The sequence below is a fragment of the Gadus morhua genome, chromosome 2 (genome assembly GCF_902167405.1).
Source record: "Gadus morhua chromosome 2, gadMor3.0, whole genome shotgun sequence".
Lineage (NCBI taxonomy): Eukaryota > Metazoa > Chordata > Actinopteri > Gadiformes > Gadidae > Gadus > Gadus morhua.
Window position 1 is genome coordinate 19,654,476 of NC_044049.1, and position 24,859 is coordinate 19,679,334.

The following is a 24,859-nucleotide window of genomic DNA, read 5'->3' on the forward strand; positions in this document are numbered from 1 at the left end:
TAGCCTCATGGGGTATATCTGGATATTGGCTACATGTGGTCCAACTTACTGTTTCAGTATAAATAACAAAATCCTATGCGTTTGCCCAAAATAGTTTTTTTTTTATATATATTTCATATTTAAGTAAAATCTTAAATATGACTTTGGCAATAATGCTAGTATTAATACAATTGCAGCTTTATTGTTAAAATACAGGGAGTAAATATCTTTAATTCTAAATAATGAATCTAAAGATAGGGATGTAGGAACATTTAACGCAGAAGGCAGTTTAACAGACATATTCTCTAAATTTGCTTTAGTCAATCTCATTCTAATCAAGTATCTCAAATAGTGCAGGATGGCACTTATAGTTTATTTAATAATAATAATAATCATAGCAATACATTTTATTTGTAAAGCACTTTCCATAAAATTATCTCAAGGTGCCTCCTTTTTACACTGAAGATGGCCACAGAACACTCCCAACGACAGACACTCTGGGACCCACAGTGGGTGAAGACCCCTCCCTACCTTGATCTTGAGCATGCCCAGCGTGACCTGGAAGAGGACCAGGGAGCCCTGGTAGAAGAGCAGGTCCCATATCCTCAGCAGCAGCCGGATATCCACCACGCTGGCGAACGACGTCAGGAACCAGTGCAGCGTGATCAGGGACAGCTCTGAGAGAGAGACAGGGTCAGACCACCGACAGCTCTGAGAGACAGACAGGCTCAGACCACAGACAGCTCTGAGAGAGAGAGACAGACCACAGAAAGCTCTGAGAGAGAGAGACCACAGACGGCTCAGAGAGAGAGACCACAGGCGGCTCTGAGAGAGAGACAGGGTCAGACCACAGACAGCTCTGAGAGAGAGACAGACCACAGACACAGGGGTTGACACTTAGGTTTCAAAAGCACTTGCCCATTGGGCAAGTACTGTACAGGTCATGTTCAACTTGCCAGAATGGGATGTCCACTTGCCCAAATTAAAACCAGAATCGTGAACGAGCCTCTTTTTGCCAGGCACCCGGCCTGGTTTTGGGGGGGCTCAGAAAATTCATCCTAGCTCAGACTGAAGCTTAAAGGCATATTGTACGGGATCCAGTAATATGCACTTTTTAATATGTTGTTGAAATTGTTTTTTACATCCTGACAGCAAAATATAACTTGGGTGACGCAATGGTTGCCGTTGAAGTAAGCCGTAAGCAGCAGCAGCGCTCGTGCACGGCTCTGTATCGAGGGGTTGGGGCAGGGAGTCCTGAAGGGTGGGGGAGGAACTCCGAAGAGAAGCTAATTTCAAATCATGCTAGCTCTCTCACATCGTACAGTATAGCTTTAATGTTAGCTTCCACACACAAAATAACAAACTTCTCTTTGTTTACTTATTTATCGAATTGTCACATCGTGCCATGAAGTGATTTCAGTCCACCGTTGCAACCTATTAAAGCAATCGCCCAGTTATGTTTAGACCTGCATGATTTTATGCAAATGTACATAACTAAATATCCACGGTAGTAGCAAAGATATATATTTTTTTAACATTCACGTTCTTGTAGTTCTAACTGAAAAATCACAATCACGTTTATAGTGTCGTCAGTCATGATACTGGATTTTCTAACTTCGATACTATACCTGGAAAAATATCGATATTCTATACCATTTTTGATATCAGGGGAAACGTTGTTTTCAGAAAAGAACATACCCAAAGTAAATAGAGTAGGCTATATCTCCACAACTGCAAGGGCGATAATGTCATCTTGGTGCCAAAAGAAAGATTGTTGTGCAAGTGAAATATTTAATGTGGAGAATACTTGGTTAAAGTAAATAAAGCCATGGAACACAGCATAAGATAACATTTCCACCTGAAATAATTATCAGTTGGTCGTTATCAGTTGGTAGCGCTGTCTTACTATGAGACACAAATAAATGTAGATATCGTAAAAATTTGACACTTGACACCTCTATTTAAAGTTATATTATTATATCGAATGACACCAAGCCAAACACTCGCAAATACACATGGTCACTAGATTGCACTGAAGAACACGTGCTCTGAATGAAGGCAATTTTTTTTCCTAAGAAACCTGATGTAAACACCATGTATAGTTGCAAAATTTGGCCCAGACACTGGATTATCTGTTTATGGTGGTTTATGCAATCAGAATCAACTTTGTGGACACAAATCACAAGGGTAAAACTTATTTTTTGGTTGTTAAAAGAAAAGGGGACGTTACTTCTTAAAGGTTGGGTATGGAATTCGCTTTTTTGGCCATTTTTGCAAAATTACTTGAAATCCTTATCATAACCCCCTTACAGCTACTGAGTTAGAAGTACTGACAGGAAAATTAAATAAGTCAATCATCTGTGGAACGGGCAGGGCTCGAAAAACTCCAGCCAATGATTTCCACAGCCACCGAGTTGCATTGGACAGTAAGTACGTCAATCAAACGGTCGTACTGCACTCCCCCTCCCCTGCGTGCGACCCCTTCGTGCAGTACTCGTGACCCAGAGCTCGTGACCCAGAGCAAGCTCCTGTTTGTTGTTATCCTGCGGTAGCTACTGGAACTAGTTAATCCACATTTGGACCTAGCAGTAGAAGACAATTCCATTCGCCATGTTGTTTAACGAAAACCTACGCTAGCCTGGCTCGCTCTCGCGCATCTGTGCTCGCGCTCGTGCATGATTGCGCGTTCAGGTACTTGGAATGAGTGGAGTCAGAGTTGAAGGAGAGGGGGTAGGACCATTTGAGTTGTGCATTTTCAAAATCTGCTGGCGTTTCGCAAATCCCACACCCAACCTTTTAATTGTTATTTGCGAGATTTAGTCACAGCATGATATGGTTTGGACTGCCGGACTAAGTGGAGGCTCAGCTTTCATATAATATATAGTTTTTGAAGGTCCAATTTTGTGAAAAAGATGGCTATTGCTGCACTTATGCACCCATGCACCCATTTATGAAACCCAAAACCGTGTTCTTGCATATGATTTTCCTTGGTAATTTGTCTTAATCCAAAGCACTTCCAAAACACACTCCTCCATCACTACTCCATTTTCCTTCTCTACTTAAACCGGTCGCGGAGGCGCTGCACTTGAGATGCTAGCTGTGTCGGCTAACCTTTAGCCAACACCGTTGAATCACTGCCAGAGACCGCACTGCGAGTGAGTGACACAAGGCGGGGCTATATTCACGCTGAAGCGATGCGAGTCTACTAACTCGCTGTCCGAGAGAGGAGAAGACAGCGTGCTGATCAATTGCAAATACATCTATTTTGTGTGATTTTACGGAACAAAAGGTTGTTCTGCAGTTTTTAAAAACACTTGAATAAATAGCCTTTATATTAACATCCACCCAAAATCCACTTGCCCGTTCGGGCAACCAGAAATCCACCCAACTTGCCCAAATATTACTTTTAGTTGCCCTGGGCAAACGGGCAACCTTTAGTGTCAACCCCTGAGACAGCTCTGAGAAAGAGAGACAGGGCCGGTCAGGCCACAGACCTTCTAGTGACAGGACACGAGGGGTTAGGGTTAGATACACACAGGCAGCATTACCAGGACCAGAACTAGAACTTCTAGGAGACCCCTAACAGGGACCAGGACCTCTAGGAAACCCCTAACCAGGACCAGGCCTTACCAATGTCGTGCTCCTGCAGAAGGCGGTCAAGCGCGGGGAGGTACTGGACGATCAGCTGCCTGAGGACCCTCTGGTCCGTCTGAACCCCGAGCAGGGTGGAGGAGAAGTAGGAGGGCGGGAGGAGGTCCTCAATCAGAGCGCACATCATCCACAGCACGTCCTCCTCCTCCAGGAACAGCAGCAGGCACGACACCACCTGGGGGTGGGTAGGGTTAATTAAGGCTCAGAGTACGATGGAGGTTAGGACTGTGATTGGCCCTGTGCTGCTCCACTGGAGGAGCAAGCCATTAAAACAGCCCGGGTTAGAGGTTCCCTTCCACTGGGGGCCACTCACTCTCTGACTGTAGAGTACTGAATTAACCCTCTCTATCAGCCGGAGCGGAGAGGTTTGTTTGCCTGTCAGCCCCCGCTGTGGCAGGCGTTCAACCTGTGTTTATGTCGTGTTCATGTTGTTTTCACGTTGTCTTCACGTTGTCTTCACGTTGTCTTCACGTTGTCTTCATGTTAATAATAATAAATAATAATAATAATACATTTAATTTAGAGGCGCCTTTCAAGACACCCAAGGTCACCTTACAGAGCATATAGTCATCATACATTATTTAAAAAAACAAGACATTGTGTAAATAATGTGTTGTGTTCCTAGCAGCCAGACTCACTGCCAAGCACCTTTAAGCAAGGGGATCCTCCCTTTTTTTTTGACAGAGTGGCGCAGTGCAGCATTTCCCCGTGTTTAATGAGGCCCCGATCGATAGGTGAGCTGTTGTGACAGTGTGTGCTTTGTAACAAGGACGCATACCCACATCGTCGGAAATTTCGTCATAAATGTAGCATGTTGACATTGATGCAAATATGTTGAAGAAAATTTAGACCAGATTTAAGACATCGCTTTAAAGTTCCTTATTACAAAATGAATAATTAACTATTATTTATCAAACAACGTGTTTGTGTGTGTAGATATGCGTAGATACGCCCGTGTGTGTGTAGATACGCGCTTGTGTGTGTGTGTAGATACGCGCGTGTGTGTGTGTGTAGATACGCGTGTGTGTGTGTAGATACGCGCGCGCGTGTGTGTGTAGATACGCGCGCGTGTGTGTGTAGATACGCGCGCGCGTGTGTGTGTGTAGATACGCGCGCGCGTGTGCGTGTAGATACGCGCGCGTGCGCGTGTAGATACGCGCGCGCGCGCGTGTAGATACGCGCGCGCGCGTGTGTGTGTGTAGATACGCGCGTGCGCGTGGACCACAAGTTGCACAGCGACCCTGGAAGCAGGGGGCAGTTGTTAGAGGGGGTCTACCACCATTAGCACCAGATGGCGCCAGGGAGGGCATTGGTGCCAATGCCAATCAACGTAATGCAGAGCACCTGAGGGGCGGTGGAGAGCAGGGCATGAATAGCTCCAAGGCTTTCAGGGCTCTCCTGGGTCGCGTGTGTGGAGATACAGCCTCCGTGGGTTACTTGATTCCACCCGGAGGAACAAGACTTTGGATACCTCCAAGGCTGTCTATTGTTCGGTTCGGTTTTTTGTTCTGTTTAGTAGTAAGATACTTTATGATTGATTAAAAGTGCCGTTTTGGCTTTAGTAAACTCCGGTTTGTGTGCTATTTGGAACGAGGCGGTTCACTCCCCAAGCCGGTTAGTGTACATAGGGGTGTGTTTGAGTTTGTGTATGTGTATGCGTACATAGTGGTGTGTGTTTGCGTAGTTGTGTGAGTAGGTGTGTGCATGTGCGTAGGTGTGCATGTGCAGGTTCGAAGTGGTTGTGTGTGTACGTAGGTCTGTGTAGGTGCGTGCGTGTGTGCAGGCCCTCACCATGCCAGTGCCCTGGCAGTAGCCCACGTCGGGGTAGAGCCAGGCCAGCCCCCTCAGCACCCTCCGGAGCCGGGGGACCCCCACGCTGCCCAGGGCCGTGAAGCAGGCGTTGGAGGGCATGGTCCTCAGCAGGTCCTTCTCTATCTGGGGGCACGGGGTCGGAGGTCAATCGGTGGGTCAATCTACTGCAGACACTTTCCCAGTGTCCGCAGCAGGAGCGTTCCCATATGAGAGACATCCAGCCCCTACCTGCACCCTAATGACTCTTTGGAGGAACACGTCTGTATTACAAATAAAGACAGGTTGAATGTCAACCTGTTTGCTAAAGTTAGCAGCTACATAGCGCTACATCGCGCTACATAGCGTGGTACCTGTTTGGACGTGCTGGAGTCTTCGTTGGAGCCGTTCTTGACAATCTCTTTGTAGGAGATCTCTGAGGTCCTCTTCTTCTGGAGGGCCCCAGAGAAACGCATCCACAGCTGGACAGCCAGACAGACAGGCAGAGAGCGCTTTGGGTTGTTAGTGAGTCACGGAAGGGGACTGGGTCAAACTGCTATTCCTGATCGAGTTTGTTTAATCACTACAGATGTGTGAGGGCGGGGTCCACCTGGGGCTTCATGCTGTGAGGCCTTTAATGACTACAGGTGTGTGAGGCGGGGTCTACCTGGGGCCCCATGCTGTGAGGTGTGTGTGTGAGAGTCTACCTGCGGCCTCATGCTGACAGGTGTGGGAGTGAGGGTCTACCTGGCGGCTCATGCTGTCAGGTGTGTGGGAGCGTGGTCTACCTGCGGCCTCATGCTGTGTGGGATGCCCCCCAGCACCAGGGAGCGGAGGCGGTCGGAGCGGGGCAGGTCGGGGGCGATGACGTCCCAGGTGAGGTCACCCACCGCGTGGTTGTGGGTGAACTCCAGGTGGGCCTGCCAGCGCAGCCGCTGCTGGGGGTCCTCGCTGTGGGGGGACCCGTCTCCACCCGAACGCTGCTGGGGGTCCCCAATCTGGAGGGGGCACTCACTGCCTGGCTGCTGCGAGCCCTCTGGGGGAGGGGAGGGGGGTTGGACTGGTTTTCATTTTGGGTTACGGTTATAGATCACTTCAGGTCTGTGGTATTGGAATCAACATGTCAATAGTAGAGTGAGGTGTTTGGTGAATATGTACGGTGGGGTAGTGGTCAGGCTGTGACTGAGGGGTATTTGGTGAATTTGTACAGTGGGGTAGGAGTAAGGCTGTGAGACTGAGAGGTATTTGGTGATTCCATTATAACTATGGTGTACAGTAGAGACTGAGCAGTAGGTTAATGAAAGACACTGGAGCTCAGCGGTGCCTGCGGTTCCGTGTTAAAGTCGAGGGAACAACATGAGAATTGGAAAAGTCAGTGAAACTTTCAGCTGATTCAAACAAACTGCAAATAGCCATACACCCAATTATGCTAAACTACACTCATAAAATAGACTTTACACAGTGTGTCAGAGTGGGTTTCAGGCTGCGTGTAGAAAATTGACATTCCGTGACTCTCCCTCCAGATCAGCCTTTATGTAAATGTTGTATTACTTTGCCTCTAGAAGTTCTGAATAACAATTTGCTCTTTAAGGGCGACTTATTGACGTGTGCGTGCGCGTGTTTTATGGAGTTAGAATCATGCCAAAACCCCGCACACACGCAAAACGTGTTTTGCTCACGCATAACGATTCACACGCACACAAAACGTGTTTTACTCACGCACAATGATTCACACACACGCTCAGTGTGGTTTGCAAATACAAAACATCATTCACAAACTAATGCATTTTGCTTCAGAAACAAATACAGTATGTTTTACACAAAGTACAAAAAAAAAAGCCTTAAAATACACATAACAATTCTACAAGTACGGAACACGAAAGCTGCGGGTGGATCGGAATGCATTTGCGCACGGATCGGAATGCATTTGCGCACGGATCAGCAAGGCGGAAAATTAGTGCCAAAAGTCACGTGACGGATTCCGTACGGTTTCCGTACGGTTTAGCACTTTTACCGCGCCATTCTAGGGCCAGTTAGTGGCCTTCTTGGCTTTCCATAGAGTCCACACACGGTTGGCCGGCATCAAACATGACATTTATTTGTTACGTGACTTTTGGCACTAATTTTCCTCCTTGCTGATCCGTGCGCAAATGCATTCCGATCCGTGCGCAAATGCATTCCGATCCACCCGCAGCTTTCGTGTTCCGTACTTGTAGAATTGTTTTGTGTACTTGAAGGCTTTTTTTTTTGTACTTTGTGTAAAACATACTGTATTTGTTTCTGAAGCAAAATGCATTAGTTTGTGAATGATGTTTTGTATTTGCAAACCACACTGAGCGTGTGTGTGAATCATTGTGCGTGAGTAAAACACGTTTTGTGTGCGTGTGAATCGTTATGCGTGAGCAATACACGTTTTGCGTGTGTGCGGGGTTTTGGCATGATTCTAACTCCATAGTGTTTGCATGCACGCGTCGCTGCATGCGCGTGCGTGCCTGCGAGAGAGTGAGAGAGTGTGTGTGAGTGTGTGTCTGCAGGCGTGTGTGAGTGTGTACATTACCTCGTTTCTCAATCTTGAATCCAAACTCATCATAGCGTTCTGCTCCCTCTGACGAGTCCTTCTGTGGAGACAGTGAGACAGGTTGGTGGAGATAACAGTGAGACAGGTTGGTGCAGATAAACACTAACTGGGGAGAGAGGCCTGGTGTGGACTCATGGCTTGGGAGACAGGCCTCTCATCAGACGGGATGACATCTCTAAATGTTATGCTGTGAGTGACACTGCATCGTCTCTCTGGGATTAATGAATAATAAAATTACATTTCATTGTATCTCAGGGAGAGCAGCAGATCTCCATGTCGTTGCTTTTTCAATTATACATTACTGTATGTTTTAATGGCCCATCATTGAGCCATTAATACTATTAAATTATCCATCATTATGAAATAATATTATAGTCACAACAAATGTAGGATATACCACATGTATTGTCCGTACACTACCATTTACACATCTATGGAAATAAAATTATTCTGCATAGATTGTTATACAATCTTTTCATCTTGAGCAGAGAATGACTGACACACTGTTCCTCTAGAGTTATAAAGTCTACGTATAATATACCAGGAGCAGGTAGGGGTCATTCATGATTTTTCTGTGTTAATCCTCTTTCAGGCACCACCTATCAGTGGGGAACCTCACCGCTGATTGTAGACAAAGCCGGCCTGAGATATCCCATCCTGTTGCTAAACTCCACCCAGTGACTCACCGTCCGGTTCCCCTGACCGGCCTCCGTCACACCTCAGGATTACTTTAATACAAACATCGTTTTGAGGCAGAGGACTTTGTGGAGGTATCAAGTTTACGTCTCTGCTGGCCACCACATCAGGGCAAAATCCTGTGGAATTTGACACCTAATATACGCTTCAGAATGCCGAGTAGGGGTCGGGTTGACTTGGAATCTTAAGGTCGCTAGTTCGAACCCGGGCTCCTCCTAGCTGAGTGTCGAGGTATCCCAAAGGAAGACGCCTCACCCTGACTGCTCCCGACGAGCTGGCTGACCCCCTGCGTGGTCAACTCTGCCGTCAGTGTGTGAATGTGTTCATGAATGGGTGAATATGAGGCAGTATTGTAAAGCGCTTTGAGTGGCCACTGGTTAGAAAAGTGCTCTATAAATAAAGTCCATTCAGCATTCAGAGTAGCGTCATAGCTGGTCCGACTGAGGGTCAGTCCATTAGATCAAATACACCTTTAAAGTATGGACTGCAACTAGTTTTCCTCGGACGTCTCAAACCTCACATTCTTATCATGAAGTGCATAACTTCCTAATGCAATATTAAAGTGGGTATCACCATCAGTCCGTCATTTCATTTATTGATGATCAGATACCATTCAAAGACAATTCACTGTATTGAACGATTGGCCCTCACTGGAAGCCCTTTGCTGGCTGGGACAGCAGCCGTGTGCACAGCCAATACCACTGGAGGACGTCAATCTGACCGCAGAACGCTGACTGCTGTCTGGGCTTCTTCAGTATGAACACACTGTAGCGCTCTGTCGTTCAAAAACCCTGAATACACGACACCCCTTTAGAACCAGTGTATAACATACTTGGAATGAAAACCATAAGCAGTTTCTTCTAAGGCTGTTGGCTTGCTGTCAGTCGATAGAATTCCTTTCTATACTCCCTGCATCATAAATAACCTATCCTCAAATATATTTGTACTCTGATGCACATCAAAGCTCCACGCCCATATTCCAGTTTCCTGACGTTATGTTAATTGACCTGATTCGCCCAGCAGCCTCTGGGTTCATGAATAAAACAGCTGCTTACCTGGTGGTACCTGGCCAGAATGTCCTGGGGCCACATGCTGGGCGTGAGGGCCGAGAAGGGGCCCCCCGGGGCCGGGGTGTAACTGCCTGGATCAGGAGGTAAACATGTAAACATGATGTAAGACATGCTACATGATGACGACTAACCAATTTTTAGGACAATTCGGCCAGCATCTTTATTTAAATTTAGAGCATGATCATGGAACAGTACAGGCAGAAAAGTTATCAAGAATACATTCAGTGAGACAACTGGTGAACATGATTCTTAAAAGGGAAAACGTTTGCATTGTGGGGTTAAAATAAGGGAAACAAAGGTTGAGGGGGAGGGACCATCGTGGAGAGTGCAATACACTACTGCTGAAGTGGACACGTCTGCAAGGCTGCAAGACAGCTTAAGGAATCTACATAGAAGTCAGTGGATTGGCCTCAGTATCGGACTTTGTGGCTACAGTGGATATCCTACTATCTTAACACCTTCCAGTGAGAGAGGCATCTCTATATCCAAGGGGAACATATACTAATTAATTATAAATTGAGAACTAATTATATAAACAAGGTTATTATCATTTGTTTATAATTGTGTACTATGATTAGTGTTTCCACGACAGAAAATGAACTAACGCATGGCACTATGGGCCCTATCTTGCATCCGGCGCAAGTGACTTAGTCACTGGCGCATGTGTCGTTGCTAGTTTACAACTGGCGCAGAGCGCTCTTTTGCCACCTGCGCCACTCACCAGTAAATTAGGGAATGATCTTGCGCCCCAAGGGGCGGTTCGGCGGAAGGAGGAGGCGTGTTCTGGCGCAAACGGTATTTTGCCGTCTCTGAATACCATTGCGCTACTGACCAGGAAATACCTGGTTTAAAGTCAGTGGCGCGTTGTTCAGATGCTATTTTAAGGGCGCAAGCATACATGCGCATGCGATGCATACGGATTGCTTGTGCACCTCGCGCATACACTTTGCTTCTCTCATCTACCTAGCCGCACATTCTTGGTAAATTATTTGGGAAAGAACAGCTGATGCAGCGGTAATAAGTTGTAGGCTACTTTTTAATCAATGCATCTGCAAACACCGTACAGCAATCACATATTTTCTTGACACAGACATCGTGTAGGCCTACATGCCCATAACTTTTAGGATTGATGAGTAGGCCTATTTGATCGTGAAAAACATTGTTTTACCGCGAGTGAGTGTTAAAAAGAATTAATGAATGCGGGCGCGCGTGTGTGCTCTGTTTAAACACACGCAAACTTAACACTCTCATCATCATCTCATCTTCGTCCGCTTATCGGGGGTCGGGTCGCGGGGGGAGCAGCTCAAGCAGGGGGCCCCAGACTTCCCTTTCCCGGGCCACATTGACCAGCTCTGACGGGGGGATCCCGAGGCGTTCCCAAGCCAGTGTTGAGATATAATCTCTCCACCTAGTCCTGGGTCTTCCCCGAGGTCTCCTCCCCACTGGACGTGCCTGAAACACCTCCCAAGGAAGGCGCCCAGTGGGCATCGTTACCAGATGCCCGAACCACCTCAGCTGACTCCTTTCTAAGTAAAGGAGCAGCGGCTCTAATCCGAGTTCCTCACGGATGGCTGATCTTCTCACCCTATCCCTAAGGGAGACGCCAGCCACCCTTCTGAGAAAACTCATCTCGGCCGCTTGTACCCGCGATCTCGTCCTTTCGGTCATCACCCAACCCTCATGATAGGTGAGGATAGGAACGAAGATAGACCGGTAGATCGAGAGCTTTGCCTTGCGGCTCAGCTCTCTTTTCGTAACAACGGTGCGGTAAAGCGAACGCAATACCGCCCCCGCTGCTCCGATTCTCCGGCCAATCTCACGCTCCATAGTTCCCTCACTCGCGAACAAGACCCCGAGGTACTTGAACTCCTTCACTTGGGCAAACTAAACACGTAACGCATAATACAATCAATGGCAATGTCTATTACCGCGGGGACACATGCATATTAGGATAGCATACAATACTGATAAGAAACAATGTTTATAATGTATTGCGTGTATCATTAAATAGAACCACAGTTACCGCATATCATATGTTATAGCCTATCATACGTTTTCTTTGCCGAAATTTATTTGAGGACTCAGTATTTCTGAAGTTGTGGAAGAAAACCCCTTATCTTATTCCATGTGTGAATTAGGCCACATTATTTGGCAATAAACTAAGCCATTTGCAAATTCATGTGCATCTGTCTCATCGGAGACTGCAGACGCGCTGTCAAAATATCAACTTGTCCGATTCAAATGCGCTCATGGCTCTTAAAGGGGATGGGAGCTGGCACTCTCATTGGTTTGTTGCACGTTACGCCCAAACCACACCTACGGGTAACTAGGCTGCTTCAGACCAACCCTTTTGACGCTTGCGCCGTGGCGCAAGCGTCATTTATCCGCCTGTAAAATAGCGATAGCGCCGTAGAACCGCCCACAAAGCTACTTGCGCTTTGCGCTTTCCCACTTGCGTTTCAGACCGTTAAAATAGGGCCCTATGAGTCCAAAGGCTTCAGTCAAACTGGTTCAAGTGTCCTCCTATGATGTGTGTGGCTTCAATGTGCCTGCATCTCTCCGTAGCCATCTGTCTCATGAGGTCAGGGGAGGGGCTGTCCCTGCCGTCAATCAATAAGATGTTTCTAGAGAAAGCCCTCAGAAACACTGTAGTTTCCCCGAGGACAGCAGACAGACACCAACGGTCACAGTGATCACTGCACACTAGTATGAATCCTCACGTTTGTCCATGGTCTGTTGTTTATGTAGTTCAAAAGTTCAAAAGCTTTATTTGTCCAACATGTTGCCATATTAGAAAATTGTCTTTGATTGAAGGCAGTGTCTTCTCTAATTGTGTGTATGTGGTGCTTGTGTAAGAAGTATGTTGTGTGTGTGAAGGATGAAGGATTTTGTATCGAGAATTTTTTTGGCTAGAGGCACTCTGTATCTTCTGCCTGATGGAAGCAGCTCAAAACAGCCGTGGAGGGGGTGGGAGGGATCCAGGAGAATGGAATTAGTCTTCCTTTCCACTGCTTGAGTTTGCAAGCCTGAAAGCCGTTTTCTTTGGATGCTGGTAATTAGGGTTGCCGCAGCATACAGTATTACCGGTGTTACCGGTGTTGAGGACAACACCGATTCCTCTGTGTTGCACACCGGCAACACAGAGAAAATAAAAATGTAATAATAATAATAGATAGACTACCAAATAAATCCTTGGAACACACAAGACCGGTAACCATAGCAACGCCGGTAAACAAACCCCGCGAAGCCCAATCCCTACGAGAGCTCTCCTCGCTAGGGCCATCCGGAGGCGCACAGAGCTTTTGGTCGTGATATTATGCATAAAATTATATCATACTATTATATATAGAACGTTATAAGACGCCGTTACCGAGAATTGGCGTGCTGCCAGACGCTGTCACCGAGTGTGAGAAGAGAGTTCACGGAGAAGATTGCGGTTGACCTAGTTTCAAAGTTTAAACCGTTTATACTCGGTAATACCGGTGTTGACACGAGTGTATTACTCTGTGTGAAAATGTCCACACCGCGGCAACCCTACTGGTTATCTTGCTTGCCTGCTTAATTATCCTAGCCAGTTTTCCCTTGCTTCTGCTTGTTAGGAAGCTGTACCAAGATGTAATGTTGAAGGAGATGACAGATTCGATCAGTGTCTGTTAAACCTTTAATAAAATGTCCTTTCTGACATCGAACCCTTTCAGCTACCTCAGGAGACACGTGCGTTGTTGGGCTTTTTTGTAAACTCTGTCTACGTGCTAGTTGAAGGACAGGCGGTGGTCAATCTGGGTGCCATGGTACTTGAAATGCTTAACCTGTTCAACCACTTGCCCCTCCAGTCTTAAAAGGTGTGGAGAGTGGATGTGGGTTTTCGGGTGCCCAGCACCTATGGCAACACAGTTCTTTGGTCTTGCTGATGTTTAGTTGCAGTGAGCTCTCCTTGAACCACAGGGCCATGGTGCTGACATTCTGCCTGTAAGTGGACAGGGTGTGCTCGTCTGTCAGGTTGGCCACCAACGCCATGTCATGAGTCTATTTAAATAGTTTTACTCCATTGATCTTGCAGGTGATCTCATTTGTGTATATAGAAGAGAAAATTGGTGACAAGACACATCCTTGTGGGACTCCTGTATTTAAAATGGTGTTGGTAGATGTCCCACCTTGCACGCTCACATGCTGGGGTCTGTTCATCAAGAACTCCTTAATCCAGAGCATCAGTTTTGGGTTGACTTGTAGCTGCTGAAGGTGATGTAGAAGTGTGTTGATATTTAATGTGTTGAAGGCTGATGAAAAATCCATGGATAGAATCCTGACAAAGGAGTGTTGGGAGTCAAGGTGCCTTGTCACAGTGTCCAGGAGAGCTAGAATGGCATCCTCCACACCCCGTCTTGGTTTATAGGCAAACTGCAATGGATCCAGACTTTCTCCAACCATGGTGGTGAGTTCCTCTGCAACAACTCTCTCTATACATTTGCAGAGGATAGAGGTGAGGTCGGAAATCGTTCATGGCTTTGGCATGAGGCTTTTTAGGAACAGGAATGATGGTAGTCTCCTTCCATGCCCTGGGAACAAAGCTGGCATCCAGAAATAGCTGAAAGAGTTGTGTCATCACACCACCTTGCTGGGTTGCACACTCCTTCAATATCCGTCCCTTCAGCCTGTCTGGTCTGGGAGTTTTTGTAGACTGGAGACGGGTAAAGATTGAAACAACCCTCTTCTCCTCTACACAGATGGAATCAGAGGGGTAGTTGTATGTGACTCCATCCTCCACAGAACCAGTGCTGTTGAATCTGGCATAGAAGGTGTTTAGTTCTTCAGCAAAGGCAACAGGGTCTGGGCATTGTATCTTGGCAGCATTCGGAGTTCTGCCCATCATGATGTTCAGACTCTTCCAGGCATCCCTCACATCTCCACTGGTAAACTCTCCATTTTGTCCTTGTATTTGATCTTGGCTAACTTGGTCTTCTGCTTCAGCTCCCTTGTGGGGTCTTTGACACATTGTTTGTCTCCTTGAATAAAAGCTATTTTTTTCAAATTGAGACAGTGTTTGAGTTCTCTGGTTACCCACGTCTTGTAGTTGGCATAGTGCTTGATCCGTTTGGTTGGAATAACACTGCTTGATCCGTTTGGTTGGAATAACACTATCATCACAAAATGAGAGGTAAGAGCATATGGATTCATTCAGCATGTTTAGGTCACCATTGCATGCTTTGACGAATATTCCCCGGTCCGTAAACTCAAAACATCCTCTCAGCTTTTCTACAGAATCATTATTCCAGACCTTGATGGTTTTGGTCAGGATTTTGTGTGTTTTTAATTTTTGTCTATACTTAGGCAGTAGTAAAATTACATTATGATCTGACGACCCAAGGGCAGGGTAGGGCTTTGATACATATGCACCAGGAATGTTTCCTAGACATAAATCGAGCGTCCTGTCCAAACGTGTCTAATTTGGGAGAAGTGCGATGACGTCACAGCTGTTGAAATCTCCAAGCAAAAATACAGGCTGGTCAGTTGCCCTGGAGACGGCATTGTTGTAGCATTCTAAAATGCGCTCTGCTGCTAGCGCGTTGTCAGGGCCAGGGACATAAACAAGAATTACAGTCAGTTGTTGAAATTCACGGGGAAGATAGTGGGGACGAAAAGACACTATCATGATTTCGTAGTGGCGTGAGCAGTGCCTCTCACGCACTGTGAAATTCGTTGCCCATCTGTCATTTACAGCCATGCATAGACCGCCCTCGATTGATTTCCCTGTTCTTTCTGTGTCCCGGTCAGAGCGTATGAATGTGAAGCCATCTAAGCCTACTGCAATGTATTCAGTTAGCCATGTTTCAGTGAAACAGAATAAACTTGTATTTCGGTAGTCAGAATCAACTTTAACCAGGGCCGCAGGCTCATCCATCTTATTACGCAGTGATCGCACATTTGACAAAGTGACAGCAGGTAACGGTAGCTTACCTTCCTCGTCTCCTAATCCTGTTCCTAATTCCTCCTCTCAATCCACTTTTCCTCCGTATTGTCTCTTTTTTATCAGAGTTTTTGGTATGAAATCCAGTTGATCGGGTGATAAGTCAACTGTCTGGCAAGCGTGATGAAGCTTCAGATGGTCCACTCTGGCGTAACTGCGTCTCGGTGGATTTGGATACGCAGTGACCCCAGCAGAGAATAAACCTCCTTAACTTGTTGCAGAATGGCTTTTAAATTCCACCAACTTAGATTTGACAGTGTCCATAGTTCATAAGAATATTGTCACGGTTTAAACTGAACAAAAATGTGAATTAATAAATTAAATATGTTATAAAGTAGCCTTTCAATCACGAGTCGCTCAAACAGAGGAGCGCCCCATTTCATTTGATATTTTACACTCATTGCAGACACTCATTGCAGAGTCATGACACACAGAAGACCCAGAATATACTTTGGTTTTTAATCAATGTTGGATTATTTTTTAGGGCTTTCATGCATTACTAGAAACACAAATCAATAGATCCGGGGGAAATTTGTGTTTGTATTTTTGTCAAAGGTTCAATAATAAAAAGGTCCTGAGGCGATTCAGTAAACATTCGGGGCTTGAGCCAATGTCCCATGGAAAATGCTTCCAAGTAAAATGTTGATTGAATGAATAATTCAGCGCCACTGTGCAGAGGTGTGGTAATTACCTGACATACTGCTGGCTGGCAGGCTGATGGGCAGCCTCTGGCAGGGAGAATGCTGCACTGGAAGAACAGAGATCAGCAGACACAGCCCACACTGCAGAGACCGGAGGGTGGAGCCAGGAGGAAATACAGGAACAGTACTAATGAGTGTCAATGTCAGGTAGGAGAAAAATTCCAGTTAATGGGATGCGTTCGTGTGAGTGGCAATCGAAGACAGTTTATCAGTTGTCCTAAAACATAAATCGATCAACAATATCAGCTTGTTGTTTGAAAGGTGATGAACATCAAGAAGGAAAATCTAAATCTCATTCTCAATAATCGAAGAATCCACAGAAAGCGAGCGAGATGAACAGAAAGATGAACAGAGGGTTCTGTTGTGGCAGTAACAGCAGATCCTAACCATATGACTCCAGCCTTGTTTAGTACAGATAAATATAGAAACAGGCCAGCTCTAGTAGGGATCAGTCAGTCTTTTGTCTCTGTGAGATTTGATTGTGTGCTCTGGTATGATGAGGTCAGACACCCAGGGCACCAGTTTCTGACGTCAACACTTCGGACCCATTCAGGCCCTGTTTACACGAAGGGAAAACACAGATATTTTCACGCGGTTTGGCCTCTCATTTACACGAAAACACTGTTTTTAATCACAGAAAACGATCATTAGTAAAAACTCCGGCCAAAGTGGAAATTTCTGAAAACGCTGGTTATGTGTTGTTGTGTCAACGGGGAGAAACTGAGGATTCTGATTGGCTTGCATGGATTTATCCTTCTCCCTACACTGCCGCCTATAGGTTTGGCATAGTTATGGAGTGGCGAGGTCACGCAGCTTCCGGTAGGGCTCATGGGACCTATGAGATCGATAAATGTGAATGGGAGTCAATGGAGAGAAAATAATTATTTTCTGGTCCCAGTCTTTATATGCCCTGGATTACACATATGTTGTTTGTGGATTTAAATGATAATTTTTCATGCAAAGAAAACTAAAAAATTTTGTGAAGAAGTTTGATAATTTTAGGTTTTATGTGAGGCCACTTTGTGAAGTACAGCTCTTCGCTGCTCTCGACGCATATGATATACGTCACCACACCCGCACTTGGAACTCGGCACAGAGATGGCACATAGAGATGGCACATAACTAAAACTCTCCACATGCCCCGACTTATAGTGGTTTTCACCTCTTTCTATGCTTTTATCGCCTTGAAAAAAAGTAGTGAAGTGGAGCAGAGAGATCGCCATCTCTGTGCCGAGTTCCAAGTGCGGGTGTGGTGAGTGACGTATATCATATGCGTCGAGAGCAGCGAAGAGCTGTAGTTTTTTTCTGGTAGAGATGGTTTTTCTGGTAGAGATTGCGGTTTCGATTTCAACCACGATTTATTTTCTTTAAATCAAGTTTCAGTATAAATTAATATAACCAATGAATTCCATTAAGGTAATGCAATAATGAAAACTGCTGGCAACAGATTTCAAATGCAAGACTGTTTATTCAAGTACCTAAGAAACAACCAAAAAAGTCAAATAAAAAGGGAGCCCTCTTTCTTAAGTAAAGTTGCTTCAATGGTTCATCAGCATCAAAATAATTGCACTTTTGTAAAATAAATAAATAAATAAAAAAAAATAAAAAATAAAAACCGCAGCTTTGACGATCCCAAAATCGTAATGCTTGAGATCGCGATTTTCGGTCGAAAACGATAGATCGTTCAGCCCTATGCACAATGTTATTTTTGAAAGCGGATGGGGGGAAATATTCGTTTCTATAAATACCCTGCTACGTGTAAACAATAGTCAACACATATTTCCCAAACTTGCCATACAGAGAACCCTTAAGATCCAGAGAACCCCCCGGTCCCATATGACTACACCGTGGGACAAAACTCAGTTAACGGCACTGCGTTAAACACCACAGCCTGCTTGTTGGCCCACATGCCAACAACCATACCCAGGCTCCCTCTGCCTGCTAATTAACCCACTGAGCGTCAGCTGTTTCTCATAAAACTGTGATTCCTCTTGAACACCAGCTAATGGACGGCAGTTGACCCCACCTCCGCGGTCTTTGCTCCAGGTTTTACAGAGACGCACTTGTTAACAGACTCCCCCTGAGCCAATGGTCATCCCTTCCCTCATCGCCATGGCGATAAACAACCTCGTAACGGTGGCAAGGAGTGAATGACGACGGTAGCCATGGCGAAGTTCTGACTTCTATATGAGAAGTCAGTGTGACACACAAACACTAATCCAAATGTTTATTAACTCTCTTTGGTTCCACCCTCCCCGTGGGTGTGTAAACACTGTGTACTCCAGGGCCCCGTTTCCCGAAAGCGTCGTTAGCCTAAGTGGATCGTGAAGTGCGTCGAAAGAGCATCGTAGAGTTTTCACCGCGTTTCCCGAAAGCATCGTTGGTCACGAACGTCTTGAAAACGCTCGTAGCTAACGAGTACTCCAGGGGTGCTCGTAGGTACTCGTAGGACGCTAAGAGCATCGTCAGCTATAGCCTCAGTGGCGTCACCATCGGACATTCCGTATATTGGATGCGTTTATTAAAACGCATTGCGCCTTTATGTTCTTAGTTTGGTAATTAATAAAGATTATTAATTAATTTATTAATAAAGATGTTAAAATGGCCAAAATAAAACGGCACAGTCCAGAAAATGTTTGCGCAGGCAGGGCACTCAAAGTGTGAGAGAAAGTGGGGGGATTTGTGCAGACTGACATAGGCTACTCATAAAACGTAGCATAAAATAATGTAAAAACAACAAATTAAAAAAAATAAAAAATAAAGAAATAAAAAAAATTATAAAAAACAAGCAAAGAAGCAGGCAAAAGGCTGGGATATGGTGGGGATTGGTCACGTTGACGGGAATGTTTAGTGACATGAGGGAGGGTGGAAGGGGTTAAAAAAAAGTCTCAATCACTATTCGACGCGCATGAAAACCAGCCGTGTAGTTATGAGGGAGGCCGTCCTCACACCGATCTTCCTCATCGTCATCGTCCTCAACGTCCTCCGGTTCAAGCAATGCCACCCCAGCCTTAGCTGCAATGTTGTGCAACATAGCCGTCACACATATCACGGCGCATGACTTGGCCGGCGAAAACTGGAGCCCTCCGCCTGACTTGTGAAGGCATCTAAAGCGTAACTTCCACCTCCCGATCGTGCGCTCAACGATGCACCGGGCCAGACGGTGGGCTTCGTTGTATTCCTCATCATGGACGTCTCCCGGGTTATTCACAGGTGTGAAGAGGAATTATTTCAGGGGGGAAAATGCCGTGATGCCGTGCATTCAGGATTAGGACTGATATATGTCGGTTTAAGCCTAATCAATTGTGTTTTAATGTCTTTAGCATTCATATAATTGCAGTCTATTTTTTTTGTAGGCTACTCTGCTGTTGTCCTTGATGGGGATATATTTTAACCCTTTTTAACACAATTTTCCTGCGACATTCCTGCGTCTCCCCCTCCTACGGAGCCCATTTCAGCACCGTGTCAGTAGACAGTTACAATCCTACGACGTCGTGAGAGCAGCGAATGCGCGTTCACGTTAAGAGGAGTTTCGGGAAACGCTCCAAAGAAATTGACGATGGATCGCAAGATCCATCGGGAGAATGATCGTACGAGCGAAGATCCATCGTTATCGGGAAACGGGGCCCAGGTGTTGACTTCAGCTGTGTGATTCTCCACTCAGAGGCTCCTGTCTCCCCCCTGCCTCTCCCTGTGCCTCGTGCCTCCTGACTTCACTCCAAACCTCAAATTGATTCCTCATCTCTTCTAAGTCCAAAAGCTGCGCTGAGCACTGCACGCCTGCTGCTGCGATGATTCACACCACCGTGATACATCATGGGGAGAGCCGCTCTGCCAGATTTAAGATCATTAGCCCGCCTCTGTGGCGGCAGGAAGCGTGGTGCTATGTGTTGGGCTTGTGGACTGGGTGGTGGTGTGTGGACTGTGTGGTGATGTGTGTGGACTGGGTGGTGTGTGGACTGTATGGTGTTGTGTGGTGTGTGGACTGTGTGGTGGTGTGTGTTGACTGGGTCATGTGTGTTGTGGGTATGGGTGTGCATCTCTGTTGTGACGGCTTCTCTGCTCTGCTGAATCACAACTAGAGATGGGCATTCGATTAGGTTGTCTTAGTCGATCGTCGGGAGAATTAACGATCAATTAGTCTATTAATCGTTAATAATTTACATTAAAATAAAAAATAAAAATTATATTCAAAAAGAAATGAAATTACAAATGCAGCGTGTTTTCCTCATTGGGATCTTTATTATTAAATGAACAACTCAGTTAAACCAGATCCGTTCAATAGTTTTGCGCTACTCTGCTCTAAGCAACGGAGCATGCAGCTCGAAGCCGGTGCTCATAAACATAACTAAAAATAAACAACCCTAGTTTCTTCCCAAATAATGACAATAATAATATCAAAAAACCAATCATGTTATAACTAGAGCTGTCAAGCGATTAAAATATTTAATCGTGATTAATCGCATTAATGTCAGTTAACTCTAATTAATCGCGATTAATCGCAAATTCTTTTTCTATGCTAAATATCCCTTGATTTTTTTGTCCCATAATTCTTCTCATTTTAATTCTGTTATCAACATGGTGAAGTGCATCGGCTTGCCTTGTGCAAATGATTTTTTATTGATAACAACATTGGCATATACACTGATCAAAACAGGACGATACAAAAAAAGAGCCTATAGTGCAATTAAACGACTGCTTTGAACAAATGTCATTTGAACATAGCAGTCAGGCTACTGCTTCTTTGTTTTGAGCCAAAGAAAAAAGAAAAAAAAAAAAGTTTTTTTTTAATTTTTTTTATAAAATAATTGCGTTAATCGCGCGATAAAACATTTAACGCCGTTAAATTTGGTTTGCGTTAACGTCGTTAATAACGCGTTTAACTGACAGCTCTAATTATAACTTAACCAACCAGTCTACGGATTTTTGTTCAGAAAGATGAGCATGTCGACATGCTCTGGGGTCAGACGCGACCGTACCCTGGTGACCGTCCAGGCGCCCAGCCGCCGAATACACCCGCTCTGAGGGGGCCGACGTTGCGTGATGCACAAATACCTCCGTGCTAACTTGGCAAGGCGGGGGAACAACTTTCCACAATCCAGGGGCTCAGAAAGTTCTTTATTTCTGCTTCGATGCTAACCTCGCCTTGAGTGGTAGGCCTATAGTGCTCCCCAATAAGTCATTTTTTCAATCATAATAGTCCCACACCAGACTTCGCCGTGGCCTCGTCCGCTTCATGATTACATCGCCGTGTTCCAATATCCATACTATCCGTACTTACTAGTCTAAGTTTGAATACGTTCGATTCAGATCGGGCGAAAATAAGTGTACTGAAAACGGTCAAATCGCGAAGTGTGTGGCGATGTACACTTTTCGTACTCAACGGCAGCCATCCTAGCTACGTAGCTGAAGAGGGCGGAGCCAGGCTGAGCCAAAGTCGGCGCATTTTCCACATAGCCTGCATTAATAGTCATTTTGTAGTTTTTATAGTTTTTATAGCTTTTTATAGCTGCTAGTAGGGTTGCCGCGGTGTGGACATTTTCACACCGAGTAATACGCTCGTGTCAACACCGGTATTACCTGTATAAACGGTATTAACTTTGAAACTATAGGTCAACCGCCATCTTCTCCGTCAACTCTCCTCTCACACTCGGTGACAACGGCTGGCAGCGAGCCAATTCTCGGCGTCTTATAACGTTCTATATATAATAGTTAGAGCTGTCAAGCGATTAAAATATTTAATTGTGATTAATCGCATTAATGTCATAGTTAACTCGCGATTAATCGCAAATTATTTTTCTATGCTAAATATCCCTTGATTTTCTTGTCCCATAATTCTTCTCAATTTAATTCTCTTATCAACATGGAAAAAAATCATTTGCATCGGCTTGCCTTGTGCAAATGATTTTTTATTGATAACATTGGCATATACTGATCAAAAAAGGACGATACAAAAAAAGAGCATATAGTGCAATTAAACGACTGCTTTGAACAAATGTCATTTGAACATAGCAGTCAGGCTACTGCTTCTTTGTTTTGAGCCAAAGAATTATTATTATTTTTTTAATATAAAATAATTGCGTTAATCGCGCGATAATTTTTTTAACGCCGTTAAATTTGGTTTGCGTTAACGCCGTTAATAACGCGTTTAACTGACAGCTCTAATAATAGTATAATATAATTTTATGTATCATAATATCACAACCAAAAGCTCTGTGCGCCTCCGGATGGCCGTAGCGCGGGGAGCTCACGTAGGGATTGGGCTTCTCTGGGTTTGTTTACCGGTGTTGCTATGGTTGCTGGTCTTGTAAAGCCCAGTTCAGACCAAAGATTCACCTTGCAACGGCTTGCAACGAGACGGTTTTAGAACGTCGCAGGGGCGGTGTGAACGGGTCGTTGCAAGCCGTTGCAAGCCGTTGCAAGCCGTCGCAAGGAGTCGCCAGAGATTGAACATGTCAAATCGCAAGGTCCAGTTTTAGAACGCGGCGATTTAACTATTCCTCTTCAGCCAATCACAGCACAGAACAACTTGTACGTCACGGCCTTACTCCGTCCCGGTACCGTACTGTCGTATTTTGTTGATGTATTTGCACTTTTAATCTTGCTGAATTCTACGACGAATAATTGTGTCCAAATACAGATATGAGGATGACAAATGACCTGAAAAGATTTGGTTGGGGTTTGTCTCATTTTTCCTGCATTTACAGTGTGGGCGCAGAATTCGACGGTGCGCTAGATTGATTGTGGCATCGTTGATTGCGACCTGCGTTGCTTGTGGACTCTGTGATGATCGCAGACACGAATAATAGTGTCCAAATACAGATATGAGGACGACAAATGACCTGAAAACACTTGGTTGGGGTTTGACTCATTTTCCCCGCATTTACAGTGTGGTCGCAGATTGACGGTCTGCCATGAATTGTGACCCATCGGGGATTGCGACCTGCTGCTTGTGGACTCTGTGATGATCGCAGACATGAATAATTGTGTCCAAATACAAATATGAGGACGACAAATGACCGGAAAATGCAATGTATCCAACAACGGTAATCTAAACTAACTGTAAGCTCCAGCTATTTACTCCAATGCAGATGTAGTGGAGAATGACAAGACATAGTAACTCTAGCCTACTCTCAAGTAAAATAAAAATAAAACTAATTGCAAACCTAACTAATCTAACCTAACCTAAGCGTTCACAGTTACTATGGAAACCACCTAGCGTCGCAGCCCGTTGCAGCGCGTTGCAGCCAGTGTGAACTGCCCAGTTTTAGAACGTTGCAGCCCGTCTCGTTGCAAGGCGTTGCAAGGCGTTGCAAGGAGTTGCGAGTTGCAAGGCGTTGCAGGTGAATCTTTGGTCTGAACTGGGCTTAAGGAAGTGCGTCAATTCTCGGCGCGCCAATTCTCCCGCACAGAGCAGAACTGTGGCCTATTCTACACATTTAAATGTTCTTAATTATATTATTCATTTTTACTGAATTGTTTTTTTATTACAAAAAAATAAAAATAATAATAATAATAATCGGTGTTGGCCTCAACACCGGTAACACCGGTAATACCGTATACCGCGGCAACCCTAGCTGCTAGGCGTAAAGAGTTCACCGTTCAAAGCGGGATGTTTATTGCGGGGGAGGAGCCGCAAATTGTAATATTGCCCCCGTGTGGTAAAATGTTTAACTGCACACTGCATTAGTTTAATCGATGTAAAAATTACGTAATCGACGAATTTCTTAACGATCAATTAGTCGATCGTCGATTAATCATGCCCATCCCTAATCATAACGTTTACATTAGCCTTTTGTTCGGAGTGCAATTGAATATAAAAAAAATGCGTAAATAAACCAAAGCTTGTTTGATTATTTCCAATGTATTTTGATTAATTAGCAGGTAGAGGGGTGTGGCCCACAGGTAGAGGGGTGTGGCCCACAGGTAGAGGGGCGGGGCCTACAGGTAGAGGGGCGGGGCCTACAGGTAGAGGGGCCGGCCTACAGGTAGAGGGGCGGGCCTACAGGTAGAGGGGCGGGCCTACAGGTAGAGGGGCGAGGCCTACAGGTAGAGAGGCGAGGCCTACAGGTAGAGAGGCGAGGCCTACAGGTAGAGAGGCGAGGCCTACAGGTAGAGAGGTGAGGCCTACAGGTATCTGCATCCCACCATAATGTTTACAGGGGCTCCGTGTCATCTTCAGTTGGCAACTAGAGGCAAATAGTGAGCCATGGCGCTTGGAGAGATTTAGGCTGTCAGGAAAGGTCCATTTAAACATTGTGAAGCCAGATGGTTGTTGACCTAGCCTCACTGCTCCCTGATAAGAAGCCTGTCCCTTAATCAAACAGGCGTCCTGAAGCCAGCACAAACACCCGGATTCCCTGCAGTACTTGGCAGAGCTGGAGGTAAACAAACATCAGGCCGGTGCTCGCTTTATCAACAGCAGTTCGCC

At 45.4% G+C, this 24,859-nt stretch overlaps 1 protein-coding gene across 2 annotated transcripts in view; it reads right to left on the bottom strand.

Moving 5' to 3' along the window:
- sgsm3 (small G protein signaling modulator 3) overlaps positions 1 to 24,859 on the bottom strand; it is a 38,694-nt gene that overhangs the window by 12,416 nt on the left and 1,419 nt on the right. The window contains exons 2-9 of one of the 2 annotated variants that reach the window (XM_030338043.1): positions 16,419 to 16,509; positions 9,748 to 9,833; positions 7,976 to 8,036; positions 6,207 to 6,454; positions 5,793 to 5,900; positions 5,422 to 5,565; positions 3,610 to 3,805; positions 511 to 656 (exon numbers count right to left, since the gene is read on the bottom strand). In XM_030338043.1, coding sequence (XP_030193903.1) covers positions 511 to 656; positions 3,610 to 3,805; positions 5,422 to 5,565; positions 5,793 to 5,900; positions 6,207 to 6,454; positions 7,976 to 8,036; positions 9,748 to 9,833; positions 16,419 to 16,425 — 996 coding nt within the window. In that variant the 5' untranslated portion in view covers positions 16,426 to 16,509. Of the gene's footprint in view, positions 1 to 510; positions 657 to 3,609; positions 3,806 to 5,421; positions 5,566 to 5,792; positions 5,901 to 6,206; positions 6,455 to 7,975; positions 8,037 to 9,747; positions 9,834 to 16,418; positions 16,519 to 24,859 lie in introns of both variants that reach the window. The other variant, XM_030338053.1, reaches the window with a different exon arrangement.